At 43.3% G+C, this 27,418-nt stretch overlaps 1 protein-coding gene across 2 annotated transcripts; it reads right to left on the reverse strand.

Annotated features, from left to right (window-relative positions):
• Window positions 1-249: 249 nt before the first annotated feature.
• TCEA1 (transcription elongation factor A1) lies at window positions 250-26,084 on the reverse strand. 2 transcript variants are annotated; one of them, XM_020906705.2, is made up of 10 exons: window positions 25,847-26,084; window positions 16,068-16,130; window positions 14,440-14,545; window positions 8,807-8,894; window positions 7,773-7,915; window positions 6,605-6,661; window positions 5,474-5,628; window positions 3,207-3,353; window positions 2,500-2,571; window positions 250-942 (listed from the first exon to the last, which is right to left on the reverse strand). In XM_020906705.2, exons 1-10 carry the CDS (start codon window positions 25,907-25,909, stop codon window positions 934-936), a joined length of 903 nt encoding a protein of 300 aa, XP_020762364.2. In that variant the 5' UTR covers window positions 25,910-26,084; the 3' UTR covers window positions 250-933. The 2 variants fall into 2 exon arrangements, with proteins under 2 accessions (XP_020762364.2, XP_020762363.2); XM_020906704.2 differs by having other exon boundaries at window positions 7,773-7,918; window positions 25,847-26,083.
• Between the last annotated feature and the right edge of the window lie 1,334 nt (window positions 26,085-27,418).

Consider the following 27,418-nt stretch of genomic DNA (forward strand, 5'->3'; position numbering starts at 1 on the left):
TTAAAGTCCTCAGTCAGGACAGATTTCCAAATCAAAGTCAAGTCAGGAACTGTTCACAGGAACCACACTATTCTAAAATGCTAACATCTTCCTCCCAGTGTGTCTTCCTACAAAAGGAAAAAATGGTCCAAATTTTGCACTCCTTGCCTGTCTGGGATTTATGAAAAGCATACCAAATTACAACAGTGTTCTGAAAAACTAAAATACACTACAAAGTCAAACAGGTAAATAAACAACAAACCAAACTGATTTCAACAAAGTCAAGTCATATTTCCAAAAGCCAAAATCTATTAAGAACAAGTAATACACCTGTACAAGAAATTACAAGAAATGAGGATCACAGTTAGTTACAAATGCAAAAATAATATCTAATTATCCCAGACTTGTGAACAGAATAATTAAAATCAATTTCATATGCTAGTTCAAATATTATATACAATTTAGATAAGCTGGTCAAGTATTACTTGAATACACACCATGTCTGATAAACTTATAATTACACTGCCTCTTATCCTCTTTTACTATTTGTAGGTACATGCCAATATAGGAAAAAAAATGTAATTTCCACTTGTGTGTTTACTGAGAAGAGTAACATTCTACTGTGTATGTTTCATATTGTAAAAAAGTTGTTACACATTTTCTTTTAAGAAGAAAAAAAAAGGTAAAAATTAACTGCCAAAAGTTTAATATCAACTTATAAAACTGAAAAAAAAAAGTTTTGAAACAGATACCATTATGTGGTCTCCCTACTGACCTGAAACTACAGAAGGCGTTTAAGGAAGGGACACTATGTCAAAACCAGAGACTAACCCAAGGGAGGCAAGTTACTTTAAAAATCTGATTTGCAGGAAAACTAGCTAGTTGACCTAGTCTTAAAGCTAATTACAAAATCCATCTTCTTAATGGTCCAGATGTTTTGCCAATGCTTCCAACTCAACAGAACTGTCAAAAAAGAAGAAATATTTTGTGAGACCTTTAAATACAGACAATGGGGTGTACCTCCTTGCCCTGTTCAACATAGCATACAACATGACACTGCTAAAGAAAGAAGCATTTTTGAAAAATATGCTGTATTTTCCAGACATGAACAGTCACCTATATTGTGTTTGACTCTTCCAACTTAGAACAGATAAGCATACATAAAGAAATAGTATAAAATATTTTCTTATTAAGCACTCTCTCCATAATTCTTAGGTTAAAAAAATTAATTACAAATTTGAACTTCCAGAGTAAGCCACCATAGGCATCAGCTTTCTACATTACACTGAATTTTCTTAAATCCAACAGGAACTATGTCAGCACTTTGCAGCAAACTGCCTGTATTCAACACAAACTGTGATATACCCAGTCTTCCTCCTCATGATGCTAAACAGATCCAGGAGAGTGCTGGAAAAACCAGGTTTGCCCAACAGGATTGAACAGCATGAACATCCCTCCTGTAGACCAGTTAAAGAAGCTGCCAGCTCTGGACAGGAGACACTGCTTCAAGCCATGAAGACACTGTCAGCACCATACCTCCAGGCCCAAGAACAGAATCTCTATGTGTAACAGAGATTAACACCTGGAACACTGCTAGAGCCCTCCTCCCACTGTCTTTTTTGTTCACTTCTGATCTCAGGAAATGCTTTCACCTCTGTGATTGTTTCAAAGTAAGGAAAAGTCTAAGGTAAGAATAATTTGAAAAGAAGCTTGTAGAATTTTCACACACACACAAAACTAATCATAAATCAAAAGCATTTTTGGAGCATCAACAATGACCAAAGGCATTTTAAAATTTATCATTTCTACTACTCAGCATGACCTGTAATGTGGGTCTTATTTATATTTGTCTGTGAGAATATTACAGTTCAGCAACAGTAAGGGGCAAAGGAGCCCAAAGCATGTCTGGCTCCAAAGCCCACCTTCCTCCCATGGGAGCCCCCAGTCACACGCTCCTAGTGTCCCCACTTCTGTTTTAGGTGTGATGTTTCTGTGGCTCACAGAAATCACTGAAGAATGAATCATTCATGTAACATAAGTTGCCTGTGTGGGGCTAATTTAGGAGAACACAGGCAACACAAAATAGGCTTTGTGAGCCTACCAGATCATGGCGGTGCTCATCTGGATTTCCTAGAATAAAGACTAAAACCAGTGGGCTGGATTTCAACGAGGTAGAATAGTTTTTCCAGAAACAAAGTACAGAGACAATCATGCACAGGTGCAGGTGTTCTGGAAGAACGACCATGGGAGCACCTGGAGGGACACAGGAGCTGCGCCTCTAAGATCCAGCCCTGTGACTCCTGCGCCAAGACCAGGCGGCAGGCGGCGTGCAGAGTCACGGTTCTGGTTCTAGCAGAGCACCAGTGTGATCCACGGCAGACGCCAGCCTTGGCCTCCCCAGCATGGGGCAGTGTGAGCATGGGACACACGGCACAGCCCCCAGAGAAGGGCCGGGGTAACCACCCCAAGGAGAAACCACCCCACAGAGCGGGTGAGCAGGAAACCCGCGGGGCACCCCACCTTCCACCGGTTTCCACACTCGTTGCAGACGACAAACGTTGTCATGGGTTCATCAGCACTCCGCGTTTGTACCTATGGCAAAGTTGGGTGAAAAACACTGCTTTTCACAATACTACAGAAAATCCAACCTAAACTAGAATATCCTACATGAACTACAATGGTAGCACAATAAAATGTGTAACAGTCCAAAACAAGCTATTAATAAATTAGAGAAATAATAAGGAAAGAACACACATTTCCAAACAAAAGTCCTTGTCTTCTCATCTTTATCCCAGAGAAGTGGGAAAATCATCTAAACTCACACATTATACTACTAATAAATGGCTTACAAATATGAAAAATTTTCATCATAGCTAAGAAGCACAGAAATGCTAATTAAAAGAACTCTCAGTTTTCTTATAAATTCGCAAAAACATAAAAATTACAAATACTTCATTCTGACAAAAACTGCCAAAACCTTTCTAAAAGTCAGACAGCCACAAGAGCCTTAAATACCCATCTGCTGTGACTGAGGAACTTGACATCTGCTCTAATATAAGACCGTAACTAGAAACACAAAGTTCTCTTGATATGTTTTGAGAGAGATCTCAAGTATAAGGATACATTCATAATACTAACAAATCCAGCTAACTGAAAGTAAGTTGGTATTTGTCTTGAAACAGGAGCTGTAAGCCTCTAGCCTGAGTGAGCCTATAATAGCCACACACCTGTGTGTAGGTGCAGTTCTTCTTCTTACACTTGCCGCACGTGAACAAGTCCGTCTGGGTCCCGCCCGTCTTGGCCATCTGATGCTCTCTGATAGCTTCTTTGGTCAAGTTTTTCCGCATCTCTTTGAGCTCATCACTAGCCATCTCCTGTCACAAGGACAGCAATACCACCCAGTTACAGGCACCTTCTATACACATGCAGAATGCTGTTTATGCTCCAACAGTTTAACAGTAATAGGATTAAAATCAACTTTTAAAGTTTTGAAAGTGAAACATATTTTTCCTCAAAGGACTCATCAGTTTGCTTAATCTTACATTTTTCCCAAACACTCTGAAGTCTATATGTGAAAACTGCATTTAATGCAATCCTACGGTGATGAGCGTATCCAGACCACGGTCTACTACTGCACCCACCTCCTCTTCCAGAAAAGGAACCAGGGCCCTCAGAGGAACGTCTGGTTCCAGTTTTGAGTCAAGAAATGCACAAGACAGGCAGGGTATCTCCTTATGCCAGGAAGCGGGGGAGCTGCCTGACCACTGTGAGTGCATCACTGGACAGAAGGGCTACGTGACAGAGCTCCACTGACCAGACAGAGGATAATTTCTTCAGCCATCATGATAAATCATTGAAAAGACCAATCCCACTGGATAAATAAAGTCACAAGTCTGTGACAACACTCAAAAAAGTAGAGAACACACACATGCAAAATGGCAACAAAAGCCCCCATTGGCGGTTAGTGGGGTGCCAACCACTCCTTCTGACAACTGTTAACCAAAGGGAAGAATTACACACTCACCTGCCTTTCCTATCCTAACCAATAGCCTTAAACTCAGGGCAAGTGCTCCTTTATCAAAGAAGTCTAGCTAAGGAAGGTGAAAGGACTTTCAGAATTCTAGAAATCTCTGTTTTGCAACTCCTAATGGCAACACCAGTTCAGGCAAGGATCATCAGAGGGTGAACACGCAGATGAAAGGCCAGTGGAGAACCTCACAGAGAAGGGATGAGACTGTCCGTACAAATCCCTGATAAATTTCCACATCCGAAGAGAACAAGATACGTGTCTCCTGAGGTGATGCAGTATGAAGTAAGAAGGACCACTGATGAAGCATTTGTGCAGGGAAAGTTAACCTATACGTAATCTAAGCCTACAAAACTAGCTTCCAGTTCACAGAAAAGAATCGAGACAGAAAAATTAGCATAATGAGGAAGAAACGGGCAATTCAGTGTGAGATACACAAGAGATAACCCAGTTTCTTCAATAGGTCAATGTCATGGAAGAAAAGGGGGCTGGAAAAGGAGACTTAACTATGCTCATACAGTCTTAAGAGACCAAGCTTAAGATGACATCTAGACTTCGGATCCTGATACAAAGCAAATGCGCAACCAGGAACATACAAGGACTATAAACCAGATATCGGATACACCAAGGAATCATCATTAGACTTGCTGGATGCAGTGATGACAGTGTAGCTACATGAGAAGAATGTCAGATTTTTAGAGATTTCTCTCAAGGATAGAGAGGTGGAAAGATATAATGTCTGGAATTTGCTTGAAAATAATTCAGGGGAAAAGAAAGAAAACAAAGAAGGGATAGATGATAAACAAGTGACAAATTACTTAATATACTTGAAGATTAGGTGATGGGTAGATAGGACTTCATTACACTATGCTCTGTACTTTGTGAAAGTTTACAATTATTCTAATGAGGTTTTAAAAAATGAATCTTAAAAATATAAGTTTTTATTATATAGAAAGATAAATTTACTTGGATGCTCAGTAAGACAGTGAGACTGTAGACACACTTCAGCTTATATCTATGAACAGCTACACTTAAAAACAGCAAACAATGAATTTCATTTTCTGCATCACTTTCTAAATAAATATAAGGACAGTCAATAAGATGTAGACAATCTTATAATATTTAACCAAGAAAAGAGCTTAGAGGTTACAAAGTCTGTTTGCAATTAGAGATTTAATTCTGATTATACATGAATCTATAATAAATAACATTTTTATTTTTTGACAATAATTTAATAAGGTAACCACTCAAAGATCATGGTACAGTTATGAAAGGGACAAAGTACTGATGCTAATAGATTCAATCACCTTAAGTTCTTGTCTAGTACACTGTATATACTGTGTATAAAAGTATATTAGGATAGTTATTACATATGTAGTATTTATACAGTACTTCATAATTTAAACAGACTTTACACTTGACATCATGGAATACCATCACAGAAACGTTCTATTCAAATACACTCACCTCTGCTGTCATTCTAGCAAACAAGTCAGGAGGAATGTTCCCACACAGCACGTTTTTCCTTAAATTTGGATTTTTGGCATCCTTAAGATTTGATATCCTACTTCGTACTCTATTTTTGTATTTCATGTCTGTATTCCTTATTTCTTGATAGATAGGTACTAGGCCGTTAAAGAAAAAGGTTAAATTATAAAGGTCCTAAGATCATTTTTTTCCTATTCTGCCACGATAAGAATTTCTGAAATTTCTAAGCAGTATTTCCAATTCAGATTAAATTAACAAGGCACTATTTCTGCCTGATTTCCTGATCAGTACCTGGCAAAAAATAGTGATTGTATGCTATGTGATTTTATGCTATGAATGAGCAATACTTTCTCAATGTTTAATGCCAAGTGACACAGATTAAAAGGGTTTAAAAATGTAACTCAGGTATTCAATCTGAGTGAGAAAACTTTAGGAAAAGAGCTTGAACTTGTACATGCTTTCCCTGGTCCAAATCTGCATTCTGCCAAGGATCCTAAAAGCCTCAAAAAGACCACACAGCTCCTTTGAGGACCTCCTGAGAGAAGACAGTTTGCAGTGGCCTGGAGGTTCATCTCCTTCCAGCTCAGCAAGAAGCCAGGTTAGCAGGTAGTTTTTCTCAATGGGACAGGCTCCAACAGGGGCCCAGCCCTAGGGCAGCCACCCCTCAGCCAGGACAGGCCCGTGGTACACTGTCATCTGTCACCAAACGGTCCCTGCTCCCCGGACCCATGTGTAAGACTCCCTCTACCCGACCAGAGCTCTTTCTGAGGCACCCAGTGTGAACGCACAGGACGATGAGCTCAGGTGATTCCTATGCTTTGCTGAGGGTGCCCCTCCACAAGGTGAGACCCCACTTTACACTTGCTAGCACGTGTCCATGAGAAGTTACAGTCTCAATTTGCAAGGTGGAAAAATAAAAACACTATCACTATTATGTGTCTTACTTTTGCATAACAGAAAAACAAGAACAACATGTCACAGACAGCCTTCCCCTTTCCCACCAAAACAATCAAGACAGAAACTGTAGAATAAGATTTTCTACTCTTTACAGGAGGAAAAAATAATCTAGTGGATTCCTGACACCATTATGAATATACATGCAAAGGATATCTTCCTCGATCTGAGAACCCAACTCTTCCTCGTCAGCTCCAATGGCGATGTAGTCATCTAAACACAGACACAGAGAAGTATCATGAATGAATGATTACAACATATTAAAAGAAAACTTCAGTACAGAGCCAATCAAACTGTATTCCTATCTCTTCAATCCCACTTGCCCTGTACAAAGAATCCTTTCAGTATAGTTTCCTTAGAACCTGGTCTTCTTTATGACCCCTTCGGCTCCTCCTCTGGATTCACCTCGTGTCCACAGGGCTCCTGCATGGATTATGCCTTATCCCTCAGGAGTCGGGGAGTCATGAATCCAGCAGGCAACCCCTCATTGCACAACTCCAGAAATTCTGGCTGCTCCCACAGAGAGCAGAGAAACTTATGCAAAAAACTGTCTTGTCTCCTTCCCGCCTCAGGCTTCCATGCAAAGAAACCATTCATTTCATCTGTCAATCACATATATGGACAGATTCAGAAGACTACTAGGCAAATGTTCAAAGTGACAGAAGGAAACAAAAAGAAACTAGGAAGAAACAAGAAAACATATATAAAAAGATAGTAAAGGAATCAGAGTAAAGAAAAGGCAGAGTAAGAAGAGAAACAGGTCATACTAACCAAGGTTCAGTATAACAGAAAAGGATGAATTTTTAGTAGACAATAAATACATATTCCTATATATGAAACTTTAAAGCCAAAATTTTACATAGGAATGGATAACTACAAGTTAAAGCTCCCATATATAAACCAAGATCTCTTTCCCATTTAAAAAAAGGAGGAAACGAAACTATGAATATAAAACTTATTATATGTCATAGTAACATTTAACAACAGGACAATAATACAGTATCATTAACTCTCAATATGAGGGAGGGATACTGAGTTTTCAGACTAAATGTGAGGAGAAAAAGGATTGTGAAAAAGAGTTTAAATAACTGTGACTCAGGGGAACATTCACCAGAAGGAGGAACCTATTGTTTCTGAGAATCACATGTAATAAGCAGAGCCCTGGATGCCTGCGCCTTTCTGCTCTCAGTAGCGCCCGTCGCAATACCCTCTCCCTGGGCTGGGTGGTGGGGGGGCAGCAACCATCGGGATTCCACCCGGAGGATGACATGAGGTGGGCAGGGCAGCGGCGGCCTTGGTCAAAGGACTGAGCGATGACACTTACCTCCCGTTCGTAGAGCAGCAGCGAGCATCTCCCTGCACTTTAACCGCACAGAATCAGAAGTGCTCGGCGCCCGAGGAAAAGATGAGACATACGTGTCCCGGGCATTGGTCTCGTCCTTTCTGCTGCTCAAGTTGCCACTAGAGCTGCTAGAATATACACACACAGACACACAGAAAAAGAAGTCAGGAAAACTCTCTTAAAGTGAGTATCATTACCACTACTTTCTAAAAACAATAATTCTGGGCCTAAATAAATGAAATAGTATTCCGGTGACTCTTAAATGGAAAACAAAAAAACAAAACACCTGCCTGTATATAGATTAAAAAGAAGTTAAAACTTTAGTAAAGATGAGACAAGTCTTATTTTTTTAACCTTGATTCTCCTTTTAAACATTAAACAATATCTTTAATACAGAAAACACACATTACAGCTCAATACAGCACATGAAAAGACAGGATCTCAGTTACAAGCAGAGGGGGTGAGGGGAGGGCACATAGGCTATGATCACTCTCAACCAAAACCAGAGAGAAAAATGCTGGCAAACCCTGCTCCAATCAGACAACCAGTGAGGTTTATACATGAGACACCGCTTCAGGATAAAAACCACATGTAGTCAGAAGTAGTCGTGAAAATACAAACATCTCTTAATTTCTCCCTAAAAACATCAATACCATTGGGACAATTTAATAACTTTTCCAGTCGACTTAATCACTTCAACCACTCCTGATTAACTTCCTGTGTTAGATTCTTACTGAAATATTTTCTGACTGGTTTCAGTTAATTTTTGCCACAGTAAAGATCTCTGCCAATTAGTTCTGCCGAACTAATCCTGCCTTTCACTCCACGGACGTCACCTGCTGCTCTCTGCTGGCAGGTAGCCCCTTGCCCTCACCCGTAAACCCAGCCGACATCCACACACAGCCTGCATGGGCCCGGCAGCAACTCTGCAGGCCTTCTGAGGTCAGTCCTGTGTTTCCTGAAGCCTCCGTGACCCCTGTCTCCCAAAACACACAAGCTTCTGTGAAGTGAAATACCTTTCCTCTCTTGCTTCAGGGCTATTCTGTGACGTAACTGCAGTATCTTTTTTCTTTTCTTCAGAGTCTTTATCTGTTGATGGTCCATCTGAAAATTTATGAAATTCCTAAGTTTCAGCACTTGTTAAAACGAAACAAAAAACAGGACTACTGCATGTTATCAAGCTATTTATGCAAGCAAAAAAAAAAAACCCAATAAAATCCTAAGCTTTTAACAAGTAAATGAAGTTTATGCAAGCTATTCTATTAGCAAATGTACATGGAAAAAACACTGCACATAAAAAAATTTAAGTGTGAAGTATATATAACAATGTCGTTTGACAATTTTTCATGAAGTAAAAAAATTTGAGGTGGTACTCAAAATACAAATAAATATTTCAGAGATAGTAAATAAAGAAGATTTTCATAGACTATAGTTCAGGATTATTAGTTACGCCTACTCAGCATCTCCTCTATCTTAAATAATCTGAAAACTAATACAGGTTATTAATACTAATAAAGCATAAGCTTTAAGACTTAAGGAAGTGAGTAATCAGACACGGAAAAATAAAGTACATAAAATAGGTTGGGCGAAGGCAACAGTTTAGCACTGGAAAGAAACATTCACGTTTATATCAACCAAAACAGCTTTGAAGCTGGGTTCAGAAATATTTGGACCCATTGCGTGAACTACCCCTGTTTGGTCTACCTTTTGATCCACACGCGAGTCCCAGAGCTGCATGAATAACTCACCTCTCCACTGCCCTCTCTACAGAACATGGAAGAACATTCACCCTTGAGGCAGGACCGCCCAGGCAGCTCTAAGCTCCCACTTGAACACTCCATTCAGCTTCTGGCGGAGAAGGGGGTTCGAGTGTCCCCAGACGACACTAACAGGCCACTCTGGAAGGGACTGACTGACAGAGGACGGTCCCAACCACAACTCCAGAACTATCATGGGAATCCAGTCCTCATGACACATGTCAGTTCTCAGAGACTAACTGTATTGCCCCTTTTACTCTATGATTCTCTGGAAGGCCTGAAGATGCTATGGTATCATGAAGAAGAAAGCACGGATCAGCGATGACATTTCAGAACAGAGCAAGAATCAAGATATGTTCCCACAGCAACAGGGGGGTTCTTCAGAAAGGTGACACGATGCATTGTGTCCGATTCTCTGCATCCCCATGGACTGTATAGCCCACCAGGCTCCTCTGTCCATGGGATCCTCCAAGCAAGAATACTGGAGAGGGTTGCTGTTTCCTTCTCCAAGGGATCTTCCTGACCCTGGGATCAAGCCCAGGTCTCCCACACTGCAGGCAGATTCTTCACCATCTGAGCCACCAGGGACAGGTCATACAATCAGGCAGTACCGCCTAACAAGGTCCAGTAATGCTGGGGGAGCAGTAACCCTGCCATGGTGCACTATACACTAGGGTGGCCCTCTGAGAAGGCAGGGCAGTAAGAGGCAGGAACGGTCGTAAAAACACTCCAACCTGAGCAGAGGGTGGTGAGCCACGCAGCAGAGCCCGGCTCAGAGGGCTCAGATCATACCCTAGCTTGGCCACTCAGCACCCCTTCTGCTGTTGCTGCTAAGTCGCCTCAGTCGTGTCCAACTCTGTGTGACCCCATAGACGGCAGGCCACCAGGCTTCCCCGTCCTTGAGATTCTCCAGGCAAGAACACTGGAGTGGGTTGCCATTTCCTTCTCCAATGCATGAAAGTCAAAAGTCAAAGTGAAGTCACTCAGTCGTGTCCGACTCTTTGCGACCCCATGGACTGCAGCCCACCAGGCTCCTCTGCCCATGGGATTTTCCAGGCAAGAGGACTGGAGTGGGGTACCATTGCCGTCTCTGCAGCACCCCTCCTACTGCACACAAACAAGGCACCTGATCTCTCAGTGCCTTGACTGTCTCAGCACACGTGGGGGTTACAGCAGCCCCTCGACTGTCTCAGCACACGGGGTTACAGCAGCCCCTCGACTGTCTCAGCACACATGGGGGTTACAGCAGCCCCTCAACTGTCTCAGCACATGGGGGTTACAGCAGCCCCTCGACTGTCTCAGCACACGTGGGGTCACAGCAGCCCCTCAACTGTCTCAGCACATGGGGGTTACAGCAGCCCCTCGACTGTCTCAGCACACGTGGGGTCACAGCAGCCCCTCGACTGTCTCAGCACACGTGGGGTTACAGCAGCCCCTCGACTGTCTCAGCACACGTGGGGGTTACAGCAGCCCCTCGACTGTCTCAGCACACAGGGTTACAGCAGCCCCTCGACTGTCTCAGCACACATGGGGGTTACAGCAGCCCCTCAACTGTCTCAGCACATGGGGGTTACAGCAGCCCCTCGACTGTCTCAGCACACGTGGGGTTACAGCAGCCCCTCGACTGTCTCAGCACACGTGGGGGTTACAGCAGCCCCTCGACTGTCTCAGCACACAGGGTTACAGCAGCCCCTCGACTGTCTCAGCACACGTGGGGTTACAGCAGCCCCTCGACTGTCTCAGCACACATGGGGGTTACAGCAGCCCCTCAACTGTCTCAGCACATGGGGGTTACAGCAGCCCCTCGACTGTCTCAGCACACATGGGGGTTACAGCAGCCCCTCGACTGTCTCAGCACACGTGGGGGTTACAGCAGCCCCTCGACTGTCTCAGCACACATGGGGGTTACAGCAGCCCCTCGACTGTCTCAGCACACGTGGGGTTACAGCAGCCCCTCGACTGTCTCAGCACATGGGGGTTACAGCAGCCCCTCGACTGTCTCAGCACACGTGGGGTTACAGCAGCCCCTCGACTGTCTCAGCACACGTGGGGTTACAGCAGCCCCTCGACTGTCTCAGCACACATGTGGGGTTACAGCAGCCCCTCGACTGTCTCAGCACACGTGGGGTTACAGCAGCCCCTCGACTGTCTCAGCACACATGTGGGGTTACAGCAGCCCCTCGACTGTCTCAGCACACGTGGGGTTACAGCAGCCCCTCGACTGTCTCAGCACACGTGGGGGTTACAGCAGCCCCTCGACTGTCTCAGCACACGTGGGGTTACAGCAGCCCCTCGATTGTCTCAGCACACGTGGGGGTTACAGCAGCCCCTCGACTGTCTCAGCACACATGTGGGGTTACAGCAGCCCCTCGACTGTCTCAGCACACATGTGGGGTTACAGCAGCCCCTCGACTGTCTCAGCACACGTGGGGTTACAGCAGCCCCTCGACTGTCTCAGCACACGTGGGGGTTACAGCAGCCCCTCGACTGTCTCAGCACACGTGGGGGTTACAGCAGCCCCTCGACTGTCTCAGCACACGTGGGGTTACAGCAGCCCCTCGACTGTCTCAGCACATGTGGGGTTACAGCAGCCCCTCGACTGTCTCAGCACATGTGGGGTTACAGCAGCCCCTCGACTGTCTCAGCACACGTGGGGTCACAGCAGCCCCTCGACTGTCTCAGCACACGTGGGGGTTACAGCAGCCCCTCGACTGTCTCAGCACACGTGGGGTTACAGCAGCCCCTCGACTGTCTCAGCACATGTGGGGTCACAGCAGCCCCTCGACTGTCTCAGCACACGTGGGGTCACAGCAGCCCCGAGCACGCGGGACAGCCGGCAGGACCAAGTGCACTAATACAGGCCCACGCATGGTGTGTCTTAAGTTTCAGAGCTGTGCTACCCAGAAGCAGTAGGAAAGATCCCAGAAATCTAGCTAACAACCTAAACGGCAGTCCTTTCTGGTTTGGAATCTAATACAGGGTCATATATTTCATTAGTTTTCTTAAGGCTAAACTTTCTAAATTTCAAAGGCTTTACGATTTTTGGTTACTGGTTTCCAAGTTCTTATATGTAATAAGCTTTTTATTATTACTGCTGCTATCTATGAAGTTTTAAAAGCTTCACTTTTTTTATTTTCTCCTCCACATGAGGCTGGTAACTGCTCAGGAGATGGCTAGTTCCAGGGCTGGGATAGATACGCCCAGCACGTTGCGTGGTGCCAGAAAGCAGGAAAGAGGTTAAAAAACAACAACAAAAAAGCAAGGAGCTTGTCAAAGAGACACAGAAGCAAGTTTGAGGGGTGCCCAGTGGTCACAGCTGGGACAGTGTGAATATCAAAACAAATATGAGCAGGAGTGGACTATATAATCCATTATACAGAACAGGAATCTGTGCATCCACACTCAAAACAGAAAAAGTACTGGGGGGCAAGATGAGGGTTCTTATAGAATGATGATGTGTGAAAACTCAAAAAGTAGAAAAACTAGAAAATCATAATTTTGCAACTGTCACCGGAAAGAATGGTTTGGGCAATAATTGGGGGGATATCAAATGGGGGTGGGGGAAGGTCTGACAGGGAGCAGCACCATAGTTTCAGGGTCCTAAAGTGATTCCCACAGATCTCCTATTAGACATGAGGAGAAATCATCAGTGATGCAGTGTACATCTTGGCTGGGTCTCAGAAATAACACCGTCCTATCTCTGTACACCGCACCCCAGAAGGATACAACACACATGTGCGGTAGCCCAACTGCGAACACACAACCGGATCGAATCATGAGAAAATGCCAGATACAGCCCAAATAGGGAACACGGCGGTCCAGTGGTTAGGACTCAACACCTTCACTGCAGTGGGCCCAGATCCAGTCTCTGGTTGGGGAACCAAGAGCCTGCAACATGCACTGCGCAGGCCAAAAACACACAAAAAACCCCCCCACACAACAAGAGAGGGAGGGGAGGAGGGGGGCATGTGTTCTTCAGAAGTCAATGTCCTAAAAGACATAAAAAGCTTAAGGATGAGAAAAAAGCTGGAAAAGTAATTACTGGGACAACTGACAAAACTGGAACCAATGTGCACTGCAGATTAAGGTAACTGTACCAATGTTAAATTTCCTGAATTTCCTCTATTAGGATTACGTAAAACACACACTTAAGTTTTAAAGAGTAAATGAAGAAGAGAAATCCACCTATTCTCAAATAATTTGGAAAAAATAAAGTGTATGCATCAGGATATACATAAAGAGAAAAAGAGGAGAGAGACTATGACAAAAGAAACACGGCAAATACTAAAGATGAATGCCCTAGAAAAATGACACGTGAATTATTTTTATTATTTTTGAAAATTTTCTCTAAGTTAGAAATAGTTTTTTTCAAAAAGTGGGACACCTTCCCCTTGAGGAAAAATTGTCTTCTTAAAGAGGCAATCCAGGGGAGAAGGGAGGGGAGATGCATGGACGGAATAACAGGGGAAACTTACACACCAAATGTAACATAGACAACCAACGGGAATTTACTGTATGACTCAGGGAACTCAGACAGGGGCTCTGTGACAATCTAGAAGGGTGGGATGGGGAGGGAGGGGACACGGGTCTACTGATGGCTGATTCTTATTGATGTATGACAGAAAGCAACAAAATTCTGTAAAGCAATTATCCTTCAATTAAAAAATAAAGTGGCCAAAAAAAAAGAGGCAATCTAGTTGTAAATATTAAAAAAACAAGAAAGTTAAATCTGACTAGCTTGAAAAGCAGATCCCTCAAGGAGGTCAGACTAAAGCCCCCTCCCAGATTATAAAGTACTGATTTCAAAACACCTATATTCATTAAAAGAAAAAAAAATTCAACAACTCAATGTTTGAATAAACCATATCATAAAGATATGCAAGGGAAGATACCTAATAACTTTTTCCAGGATTTGATGAGGGACTTTGCTAAAGATGTAACTTCTTCATCTGTGCTCTGCTTGCGAATAGCATTCACTGACATTCCAATTCTTGTGGACTGCAAGGCAATGACAAGAAAAATGTACACAAGCAATTTTATTTCAAGCAATTCATTGTTTGATTTTCTTGTTTTCCAAATGCCGCTTCATTTTAGAACAGAAAAAACATCAACTGTGTGAATTCTTTTAGCAGTAGACTGCAGACTTAAGACACACACATCAAGGGTCTCACCACCGAGATCTGCTGGCATGCTAACTCGCTACTTAAGTGAGGCTGGTCAACTAGTAAAATGAAATCAGCCTCTCTCACAAGAGAACAGAACACAGAGCGTCTGTGTGTGTACGCAAGGCAGGCAGATGCAACCACGGCCCACACACACGCCCACTTTGCTTCTTCACATTCTCCTGCACAAATTACTATGCACATCACGTGCTGCACCTTATAAAGAGGACACCTAAACAAATACTACCATCCACACAAGGTTAAACACCAGCACATAATCACAGATACTAAAAATGGACTTCACAGAATACAGACAACTTAACTTGTGGTGATATATATGCTCAGGGTCGTGCTGGGAGCACCCATATTCATCAGCCTTCCCAAGATCCTTTAAAATCGAGATCATCATCCCTATTTTTAAAGATGAAGAGACTGGAAGTGTCAATAAATAACCTGCCCAGCATCACACCATTACTAAATGGCAAAACTGGGATTTTAATCCAAGTCTGTCACCTCAAAATCCATGCTCTTTTTCCACACATCAACTGTCTTCAAACTGTGCTCAGAGAACATAAAGGTTCTGATGGTCAATTATGGATGATAAATAAAAAATGGTGACTTAATTAGTAAATTCAGGTTGTCAGTAGACAATCTCTCAAAATATGGTTATGGAAGAAATAAAATAACAAAAGGAACTGTTCGTGAGAGTTAAGGGAGCCCCTGCTATAAACTTTAAAGCTGAGAAATAAATGGATCCTTAAGATTTCCTTTTAAATTACTCAATGCACTCAACAAAGAGATTTGGGGCAGCTGTTGAAGAATCTAGAATATGTGTCTGACTGGACTGCCCTGTGTTGTCTCTCGGAGAGTGGAGCACGGCGGAGGAAGTTTCCACAGCAGACACACACAGGGGACTCATCACCCTAAAACCCCAAGGCGGTTTGAGATCAGCATTTGGGGGATGTTTTCCCCACAGAAAGTAGTTTCTTTCTTGTAGAAGATAGTACATTCTAAGAACTTTTTTCAGTGAAGAAAAACTGTTAGAACTTTAGAATGCTTTAGAACTTCTCTAAAGCACTGCCTTCTTAGCTGGTGGGGCATGCACTTGAATGCAGAAGCAGGCAACATTTTACTATGATGTACATCACGTGCTGCACCTTATAAAGAGGACACCTAAACAAATACTACTACTCAGTAGATTACTAATTTATGTTACCATCTTTTAAAAAAACAAAAGCAAGTTAATAATGTTTTACACTATAAGAGGAAAATACAAAAAACTTATATTGGTATTGAAGATGTTTCAGTATTTTATGACAATTACCTAGTCAAAAATTATGACATATGTTAGCACTTACCTGTAATAGTTCCAGGGTCATGGGAATATTCTTAAGCTCCTTCAGTAAATCCAATGCTCCAGCCTATAAAATAAAATAATTTCAAACTAAATTCTCCAGAGAGGAAAGTAAAGACTAACCAGAGATTTAAAAGTATATTTTCCTATCCACAATTCACAGAGAGTCATTTATTCATGTGAGGAGAATGGTATATAGAGATATAGACACATAGATGAAAAAGGAAAAAAAGAGAAAGTTCTTTCCAAACAGGCTGCAACTCACTAGAGGATCATAAAATCCATTTACTGGGTTGTTAACCAGCAGCTATGTGTTGTCTTGTGAAAGTTTACTTTCAGTAGTATTTGTTTATGTGTCCCAACTAGAAATATGCAATGTTTCTCACTGTAGTGGTACAATACCCCCAGACTTCCATGCAGGGCAACTAGCTATGGAAGCAGGAGTGGGAGAGTGGTGGTGGTGGGGGCACCGCTTCTCTAGAATTCTCATCATGCCTCTGCACCTCACAGCTCAGACTCAAGGACACTGCTGTCTACCTGGTTCTTGCATGGTAAGAAGCAAATTCTGAAAGGAAATCCAGAAGTGAGGTCTCTGTTAAGCTCGCAGGCCCATCTTCTGCCAGGGCTCTGATTCCCATCTAGAATCAAAGGCTCCCATGCAGCTGATGAGGATGAGACTTAACACTGATGCTAAGGGGGCTGGAATTACATGAGAAGCAACAGTGCCACCTACAGCTTGGGGTCAACGTTCCAACGTGATACTCATTCAACCAACCACACTTCAGTTCAACTCATCTAATACATTTAACTTAATCAATCATATTTCATTTAGTCTAACAGTGACTTAATATACTATATTTGGACAGATCATCATTCTACATACCACTAATAAAAAAAACTATTAAAACTATCATAAACTTTTCTTTTCACTTCTTTTTACCTTTGCAGTTACTTTAGACTTGGAATTTTTGTCATATTACCTTTTACATATAGAAAAATATAATCAAAACTGGCTAAGGTGGTGGTTCTACAACTATTTTGCAGAGTCTAACACTTATGATTACCTATTGACTCAGATTCAATAATATCTGATTTTAGCCCACAAAAAGCTGTGTCAAAACACTAGTAACACAACATTTCACAAAAGAATCCATAAAAGAGCTCTGAGCCATCAGCTCTTTGCAGGCACCAGGGTGGGCTCTGGATGTGTGAGCCTGCTGCCTTTACCCCACTGCTCTTCTCCCACTGGCTTCTCGGGGGGCCAAGAGCACCCCACTACTCTCAGATTTCCTTCCAAGTCACTGACACCTGCTCCGCAATGTCGATGCTGGGCTGGATGTTCTGTCTGTGAAAGTACACCTCAACAGCCATCCAGCCAGCAAGACATGTAACTCATTCTGCTTTCTGAAATGTTAAAATATGAAAATTAGGCACTCCACAAACTAGTGAAACACAGCACACCCAGGAAAACAGAAAGCCCAGAGCACGGAACAAGCATGGAACCTCATGGTATCACTGTATTTCTTAAGTCTAAAATCAAGCCAAGGTTTCTAGCCAGATAATTCTTCCATTTAAAGTTGACAGATGTGACCCTGGAGAATAAAACAGTATTAACTTTTCTTCTGGCAACAGACACATCCTTTTAATTTAACCCAGAACCTCCTAGCTAAAAACAAGTTCAATAGGAATTATGAAACAAGTCATTATAAAGGATTTTTAAGGATCCCCCTCTTAAGAGATTCCTCCTGACCATAAATTCTATAATTTCTTTTTATTTAGAGGCAACTAAAAATAGAAAAACATTAGAGTTGTTAAAAAATAAAACACTGACTTTAAATTTACTGTTAATCAAGATTTTTATATGCATGCCATTTTTGTGAGCAAGTGTCTTCAATCCTCTATCTGCAAATCCCCAAACCAAAATCCTTTAAAAACCAAAAGATTTCCCATAAATTTTCAATAAACTCACTTGGCAGTAACAGCTAATCTCAACAGATGTACAGAGCTATTTAGTTCTATTTATCCTACTTAATGTGTGAATGTTACATTTCACTATAGAAATGCCAATGTCTGATTACCGGGAACTGCCCAGTTCTCACTGACGATACTATGAAATATGTATCGTCATATGATGTTTGTACTACACCAATACCTTTATAAAACTGAAAAATTTGTAATTCTCAAATACGTTAAAGACTCTGAAGATTTTGATTATGAGACTGTTTGCCTGTATCCTTATCTACCGTAGATATTTTTCTTCTATTCATGTCTCTGTGGTCTTTTTGAACAATTTCTGACCTAGGATCAATTAAAAGTGAAGATAATCACAATTAAGAGTCCCTTAAAAAGCAGGGTCTCCTTAGGTTTACATAAAGCTGGGTTGCATATAAAGTTGATTCTTCTAACACATCAGCAATGTGGCTTAAGGTCTAGGGTGTTTTTCAAGCAGAAGGAAGCAACAGATTTGCATTAATTTCATCACACTCTCCTTTTTCACTCGGATCTCTTTGATGAGACTGGGGTTAGAGATATAGGCTATGGAAGGAAGGAAAGGTTTAACACTTATGGAATAAATTTCTCAGAATTACAGTGTGTTCCAATCAAATAAGATGAGTAGTTCAATCAAGGTTCTTTAGGAAATAAGCAACTATTAATATGACGATCTGGATGGGTGAAAAGGGCAACAAAGAGATGATCATATTTTTTTTTTTTGATCATATGTTAATTCAGTGACAAAAACTTTTTTGAGGGTTACCATGTGTCAAGCACTGCATACAGTATCTCATTTCATCTTTACAAGGAACCCTATGGAAGTAGGAATCCTATTATCCCTATTTTACAGATGAGAAAATTAAACTTTTTTGAGGGTTACTGTGTGCCAAGCACAGCATATAGTATCTCATTTCATCTTTACAATGAATCCTATGGAAGCAGGAATCCTATTATCCCCATTTTACAGACGAGGAAATTAAAGCCCAGAAAAGTTAAGAAGCTTGCACAAGGTCACATGAATACTAACCAGAAAAAGTGAGATTTACCCCATTCTGTCAAATGACACACTGCCCCTTAACAAACACCCATTTACACCACATGCCAAGCTCTCTGCTGTGCTGAGGACACAGCAATGGGCAAAAGAGAAACTCTTTCTGACCTCAGGAAATCCAAAAATAAGCAGAAATCTTTGAGCCTCCACTTCAAACCCTCAATTAAACAAGAAAAAAAAAACCAAAACCCTGAATTCAGAGAAGGTAAGTAATTTGCCTGAGGCGACACTGATGGGTACTGCAAAGGGACAGGAGCCCAGTTTCCTGGCCTTCCGTCACTGCTCTGTCCATTCTGTAGCCCCACCCTTGGGGCAGTTGTGCTCTGTGTGAGCTCCAGCAACAGCACTACTAACCAGTCCCTAATCATCACCTGCCTCTAAAGGTCAAGTCTATTCGATTGCAGCATCTCCTACAGACAATGATGCAAGAGAAAGAAAGAGTCTGCCTCAATTTCCAGAGTCAAATTTAGTTCACAGTACTGGCTAAAAGATAAACAGCTACAGACTACTTTATTACAGCCTTGGTACTCCTACCTGTCATCAGAGAGAAGTGCTTTATAAACCATGATGAGAACCCAGTACATACAAGACTGTACAGGATCCAAACAGCCTTCTGTTCAAGAAGAGGGAAGGAGCAACACAGAACACAAAGGACACACATGTCTATGGCAGATCTAGATTAAAATCCAGGCTCTGTTACCAGATCTTGGGCATGTCACTTTGCTTTTTCAAGCTTCAGCTTCTTCATGTGTAGATGAGCATATTACACTAAACTTTAGTTAAGATGATCAAATGAGGTAATATAACACATAAAAAGTATCACATTAGAGTGCCTGACATATAAGAGATGGTTGGCAAGATACAAAATTTATACATAAATTCAACTTTATAAAAATTTAAAGCTTTGGGGGATTCCCTGGTGGTTCAGTGGTTAAGATTCAGTGCTTTCATGGAGTGGCCTGGGTTCAGTCCTTGGTTGGGGAATTAAGATCCTGCAAGTCACACAGAGCAGCCAGAAAAACAAAAGTTTTTATCTTTCAGAAGACACTATCAAGAGAGTGAAACAACAGCCCACAAAATGAGAGACAATATATGCAAACCCTATCTCTGATAAGGGTCTAGTGTTCAGAATATAAAGAACTCTCACAACTTAGTAATACAGGCACTCAATTAAAAAAATGGGCAAAGAATCTGAACAGACATTTCTCCAATATGCAAGGGCATCAAGTACTGAAAAATGTTCATCATTAGTCATCAGAAAAATGCAAATCACCACAATGAGATACCACTTCATACTCACTACGAAGGCTGTAATTAAAAAGCTGTAATAACAAGTACTGATGAAGATGAGGTGAAATTTGAACCCTCACGCTACTGGTGAGAATGCAGAATAGTACAACTTTGGAAAACCGTCTAGCAGTTCCTGCAAAGGTTAGATAGATACAGTCATCAGATGACCTGGCAGTTCTACTCCTACAGAAATGCACACACTCGACAGAAATTAAAATATATGTCCACACCAAGACTTGATCAAGAATGCTCTTAGATTATTAATAATAGTAAAAAAGTGGAAAATGACCAAATGCCCATCAAACTATGAGTAAATAAACAAAATGTGGTAATTCCATGAGAATAAAGGGATGCTACTCAACAACACAATAGAACATAATATTGACATGCTGTTACAAAGACGAACTTGGAAAACACCAAGCCAAAGAAATCAAAGGCCACTTATTAAATGATTCCATTTACAGGAAATGTTCAGAATAAGCAAATCAAGAGAGAAAGAACGTAGATTAGTGGTTGGGGGGAGATATGGTGACTATGTAAGGGGCTATTTAATGGATAGTTTTCATCTGTAGTGATGAAAATGTTTTAAAATTAGATAGTGGTGATAGCTGTACAAATCTGAGAATATATTAAAAACCACTGAACTGTATACTTTAAAGGGTGAACTGTATCGTACAGCCACATAAAGCTGTTATAAAAGATGCTGTAGTCATTCTAAATTCTGATTTATGCTAATTAATCCAACCCTGATATTGAAACCAGAGTTGTTTTTTTTTTTCTAGCCCAGGTAAGATTAAGACTTAGAAATGTACTTATTTCAGGTATCCCTGCACCTAGGAAATTCTAACATCTAATTTCAGTTTCTCTCTTTGAAATTTAATTCTACTCAGTCCTGAGCCTTCAGTGAAGAAAAAAAATAAACAAATCTCAACATCACTCATTAAATGTGTCCATGAACTTGAAAATTCTAGGTTCTCACTTGATTCCTCTAAGTCTAGTGTTACAAATCCTTTACAAAGATAAACCAGAAGATTTTTTTCAGTTCAGTTCAGTCACTCAGTCATGTCCGATTCTTTGAGACCCCATGGACTGCACCATGCCGGGCCTCCCTGTCCATCACCAACTCCTGGAGTTTACCCAAACTCATAGCCATTGAGTCGGTGATGCCATCCAACCATCTTATCCTCTGTCGTCCCCTTCTTCTCCCACCTTCAATTTTTCCCAGCATCAGGGTCTTTTCCAATGAGTCAGCTCTTCGCATCAGGTGGCCAAAATACTACAGTTTCAGCTTCAACATTGGTCCTTCATATCCTAGGCACTGCCAAGAGTTTTATATTCATCTAATCTTTACTAAATTGTATCCAATTTACTACCAAAAAGCATTTTAGACTCTAACAGCTAAAGTTCAGAATAGTCAGAATTTGAACCAAGATTAGGAGACAGACTTGCTTACTGACATTAAGTCAAAATGGCAAGAAAAAAAAATCTATGTAAAAAATTGCTAATATCTGAAAATTTGGAACTAATTCATGTGATTCATCATGGCCTCAAAGCGTGCCCTATTTAAGATTAAGTGCACACACGGGGCAACATTCTGGGCAGCACCAGGGTCAGGATATTGTGGGGATGTTCAGAGAAACCTGTCTGCCCCACAACAGCAAACATCCTGGTTACCCAATGTACCCAGACAAGGTTCATGACCCAGATCTTCTAGAGAGATGTTTGTAGTGGTAGATGCTTGAACAGAGTGGTACTGGCTTTGACATAAAACAGATTCAGATTCACACCTTCATTTGGCCACTCTGTAGCTATTAGACTTGAGAATTCACTCAAGCGCCTAAATCCTTCATTCCCTCATTTTTATTTTTTTAAAATATATTTTTATTTATTTTTTGGCTGCACTGCATGCATGTAGGATCTTCAGTTCAGTTCAGTTCTTCAGTCGTGTCCGACTCTTTGCAACCCCATGAACCGCAGCACACCAGGCCTCCCTGTCCATCACCAACTCCCGGAGTCTACCCAAACCCATGTCCATCAAGTCAATAATGCCATCCAACCATCTCATCCTCTGTCGTCCCCTTCTCCTACCCTCAATCTTTCCCAGCATCAGGGTCTTTTCCAATGAGTCAGCTCTTCACATCAGGTGGCCAAAGTATTGGTTTCAGCTTCAACATCAGTCCTTCCAATGAACACCCAGGACTGATCTCCTTTAAGATGGACTGGTTGGATCTCCTTGCAGTCCAAGGGACTCTCAAGAGTCTTCTCCAACACCACAGTTGTAGGATCTTAGATCCCCAAAAGGGATCAAACTCATGGAATCTTAGCCACTGAACTGACAGGGAAGCCCAATTTCCTCATTTTTAGAATAGAGATTAAGACTTAGCTCAGTAAACTGTCTGAGGAATAAATCAGATAAGGTAGGTACTGAGAAGAATTCCTAGCTCAGAGTAATAGCTCAATAAATGGAAGCAGTTTTTATTATTACTTAAAAGTGACACCTATGATTTTTACTGGAATAGTAAAGCACTAACAACGGCACTTAAACTTCAATTCAGAGGACAACTATTATTTTTCCAGCAAAGTTCACCTTTTCATAGTATAAAAACAGTATAATAAATAGCTTGTAGAGAAAATCTGGAAGCCACACACACACGAAAAAGAGAAACAAACCTATCATAAAGAGAAACAAATCTATCATAATCCTCCAATTCCCCAGAACAGCTTCTGTTAAATTACTGAACAACTTAAAAAGCCTTCATGGGCTGCTGCTGGGCCTGGAGGGAGAGTCATTTAGACTGTTTCCCTTTCTCTATTTCATTTGCCTATCTGAATTTCTGTAACACAGACAGGAAAAGAGAGAAGGAAAAAAGTAAAAGAGCCAGTCAATTTTACCTTTCTCTGGCGGGGGCGGGGGCAAGGTTTTATTGGTTAAGTTTTGTACTACTAGAAAAATAGAAGATTTGAGAAGAAAAATGAGACTTGAGGCTTATTTGTGGTACTTCTCATTCTCCTATTGACACATTATGTCTTTATAATTTGAGAACTGCAGATAAGCAACTGGTCTTCTCAATACCTGCTCACTAGGAAAGTCCTCATTTTTAGGAAACATCTATTACAAGGAAAGGAAACAAACACAAGCATCACTAGATGATTAAAGGATACACTACACAGCCCAAGTTAGAGAAAAAAATTATCCAACTAACAGCCTTTTCCCCTAGGTTACGCTTCTATTGTGGGAGTCTAGCGTTCCCTAGGCAGAGAAAAAAACTTGCCAGTTTAAGCAAAATAACAGAAATGTCCAGCCAATGAAATATCCAGAATTCATCACTTGCACCGAGCAATGAATGGCCTGTACCAATAGAAAAAACAAACAGCAAAGGCAACTGTCTAGAACAGAAAACAAACAGGAAATACTTTAAAAGTCCAAAATTGCAAATGCAGATTAACAGTCTATGAAATCACATGCTAGGCAATGCACCTGTGAAAGGAAAAGAGGAAGAGACTAAGTTTGAAGCCTGAAGAATTCGGTGTTTAAGGTTGCTTCCTGCTCTGGCATGCAGTCCAGCAGAACACTCAGCTCCTGGCTCAATCCACAGTGTACACTTCATGGAAGATGGCGAACTACTTGGCCTGACTTGGTTTCTTACTCTGTAAAATGGATGCAGCACAGCTGTGTCTGGAGTCCCAAAATGCCACTGCATAGATGCTTTGTAAAGTGCTTTCTCTAAGTGCTGTAAAACCAGAGCACCCCTTTCCTCTCTTCAGTTAGTCTGAGAATTTAGTTTAGCTGAAAAAAGAAAGCTTTGCAGTGAAGGACAGGGAAGCCGGGCCTGCTGAAGTCCATGGGATCGCAAAGAGCGGACACGACTGAGCGACTGGACAACAGACAGCTCTGAAGCAAGGGATTCAAAGTGGCACAGGCAGGTGGACAGAAATGCAGAAACTGGGACATCTCATACAAACCACAAGAGCACACGTCCACATAAACACGTTATCAGTGACAGAAAACGTTGCTGGCATCAACAGTAAAGCGCCCAGAGAGGCAAACCCACCCAGCAGCGCACACTCGTCACGGTGTGTGCCTTAGCCCTTCTGCACTCTACTGCCTAAGGAGATACACTTTTTAAAAAAAAGTTTAGCAGCTTGCCAAACACACCGGCATCGTTTACCTTTTTAATTGCTAAACAAACATGGAGGACAGTTGAGTTAATAGAGGACATGTTTAGCTCTTAAAAAAAAAAAATGATCCGGCAATTTCACGTTTTGCTTTATCAGCTTCGTGTCTAAAGCAGATCACAAACCGCTTTTGAAGTTCTCTCGTTTTTAGCCAATGAGCCCGGAAAAAGAGAACGGATTCTTTCAAACGGCGAGGGCTGTCTGTACTCTTGGGCTAAGCCAGCGAGGCTCGGCCACCATCAAGTTTATAGTGAGAACGCCTCGATCAAGTTCACCCAGCTGCACCGGCCCCAGGGGCCTCGACGCTCAGAGCGGGCCCTCAGCCGCGGGTGGAGCCCCCCAACCCCGAAACCCTCTGCCCAGGATGTGGGACAGGACACCCCCCCGCTACCAAAACCCTCTCCCAAGAACGCGGGATAGGACTCCCGCCCCGGGACCCGTTTCCCGGGACGTGGGACAGGACACCCCCCAGGATCCCCAGGACCCCACCCTAGAGCCCCCTCCCCGCGAAGCGGTACAGGACACCCCTCCCAAGACCCCTCTCAAGGACGTGGGATAGGACTCCCGTCCCGTGACTCCCTCCCCAGGATTTAGGACAGGACATCCCACTCCACCAGAACCCTCTCCCAAGAACGCGGGATAGGACTCCCGCCTCGGGACCCCTCCTCAGGATGCGGGACAAGACACCTCCCCAAGACCCCTCTCTCCAGGGCTCCCTCCCCGCGATGCGGGACAAGACACCGCTCCCAAGACCCCCTCCCAAGGACGAGGGTTAGGACTCCCGTCCCAGGACCTCCTCCCCAGGATGTAGGACAGGACACTCCACTCCATCGGAACCCTCTCCCAAGAACGCGGGATAGGACTCCCGCCCCGGGACCCGTCCCCAGAAACGCGGACAAGACACCTCCCCAGGACCCCCCATCCAGGGCCCCCTCCCCGCGATGCGGGACAGGACACCGTTCCCAAGACCCTATCCCAAGGACGCGGGTTAGGACTCCCGCCCTGGGACCCCCTCCCCGCGACGATAGACAGGACTCGCCCCCCAGGTCTCCCGTACCAAGGACGCGGGCCAGGACCCCTCCCCCGGGACCTTCTCCCCAGGACGCGGGCCAGGACTCCCTCGAGGGCCCCTGCCCCAGGACGAGGCCTCGCCGGCGTCGCGCAGGGAGGGCGGGCGGCGCGGGCCGCGAGCCCCGTCAGGCCGCCGGGCTCCCGCGTCCGGTCCCCGCCCGCCGCCCGACCTCGCTCCGGCCCGCGCCGCCCGACGCGCTCACCGCGTTCTTCTTCTGCACCATCTTGTCCATCTTCTTGGCAATGCGGATCACCTCGTCCTCCATGGCTCCGGCGGGCCTGCCCCGCGCCCGGCCGTGTGGGACGGGAAGTGCTTGAAGCTGGCCGGCGGCGGGCGAGCCCAGGCGTCTGCGAGGCGCCTCTGCAGGCCGGGCCCAGGCGCTTCCTCACCCAGCGAGCCCGCGGCGGCGGCGGCAGCGGCGGCGGCGGCGGTGCTCCTCCCCCGCAGGCAGAGCCAATCGAGCGGCGCGCGCGCCGAGCAGGCGTCACCAATCGACAGCGACCAGCTGGGCTACAGGCCCGCCGGGCTGCACAGCTTCGCCGGCTGTCGTGAAAGTGGGCGGGCTATGCGGCAGAGCTTCGCGCGCGCGCCCTACGGCCCCGCCCCCAGCCCTCCCCACTGCGGTCCCGTGGTGCCCGGGTGCCCCAGGTCTGCTGGTCTCCCGTCCACGAGCCGTGGCGCCCGCAGAGACCCCCGCCCGGGGTCCACCAGCCCCGGCGGCTTTGGAGGATGGAACGTGGTGAGAACCCCAGCTTTTCCCCCGCCGTCGACTGCTGCCTCGAAATTGGATTTTATATTCCCCTCAATAGATCGTTGTATCGTAAGGATGTGGCCGTTGTAAGAGTTTCCTCTTTAAAGCCGTTTGTAAACGCCGTGAGGACGGGGACCCAATCTTGTTTTGTTTGCTGACTTAGAATGTTGGACGCTGTACCTTAAATATAGTAGAATAATTGTTGTTGACAGTAATGTTCTCATCAAGGAAATTGATGAAGGCATTTCACCTGCTCTGAAGATAAATGAGGAAGTTGAAATGTAAAAAGCTATGACTAACAACCCAAAACCGAGGTAGAAAATCGAAATAATCAATACTGGAGCGTGTAGGCTCCTTCCGTAGGTCTTTGCCCAGTTAATATCCTGGACTACCATCTCGTGCAGTTTGCAGACATACCCAACACCCAATTTAACTATCACTAATCAAAACTCACCACCTAATAATGTTTCCTCTATACTAGGATGTCAGGTATTGTTCTAGCTCAGTTATTTGAGCGAAAGAGTAATTTGAACCATGCCCTTTTCTCTTTATTTCGTTTTAGTTTTAAAGTTATCTTTGGGTATTTTTTCTTCTTTTTGGGCAATTGTAAATGGTATTGTATTTTTAATTTTGGTTTTCACGTGTTCCTTGCTAGTTCCTTGACCTATAGGTCATTTTTAACCATGTTTCAGCTCCCAAGTTAGTTAGATTCATGCAGCCATTGCTTGTTGAGTTACCCAAATGTTTATCACTCTGCCCATTCTTTGCATCTCTCCTTTCCTCTAGTTCATTTTTTTCCCCTGAAAGAACATGGTTCTTTCACTGTTCTTTTTTCTCATAAACTTTCTATATCAAAGTGGTTTTCTTTTGCCCTCACTGTAAAATGAGTTCGCTTCTAAGTTTATCGGTTATCCTTTCTCTTCCACTTTTACGTTATTCCATTATCTTCTGACCTCTGGTGGTGGTCTTGTTAAGTGTGATGTGCGACTCTTCAAGTAGGCTCTCTCTGGTTGCTAAGATCTC

This window comes from Odocoileus virginianus, chromosome 15 (assembly GCF_023699985.2).
Source record: "Odocoileus virginianus isolate 20LAN1187 ecotype Illinois chromosome 15, Ovbor_1.2, whole genome shotgun sequence".
NCBI lineage: Eukaryota > Metazoa > Chordata > Mammalia > Artiodactyla > Cervidae > Odocoileus > Odocoileus virginianus.

Excerpts from the sequence above, each read along its gene's own strand:
- TCEA1 (XM_020906704.2), bottom strand. The coding sequence starts at position 25,909 with ATGGAGGACGAGGTGATCCGCATTGCCAAGAAGATGGACAAGATGGTG. Across the intron at positions 6,662-7,772 it reads TGCTGCTCTACGAACGGGAG|ATGACTACATCGCCATTGGA; the intron begins GTAAGTGTCATC and ends GTCTGTGTTTAG. Across the intron at positions 3,354-5,473 it reads TTGCTAGAATGACAGCAGAG|GAGATGGCTAGTGATGAGCT; the intron begins GTGAGTGTATTT and ends TCCTTGTGACAG.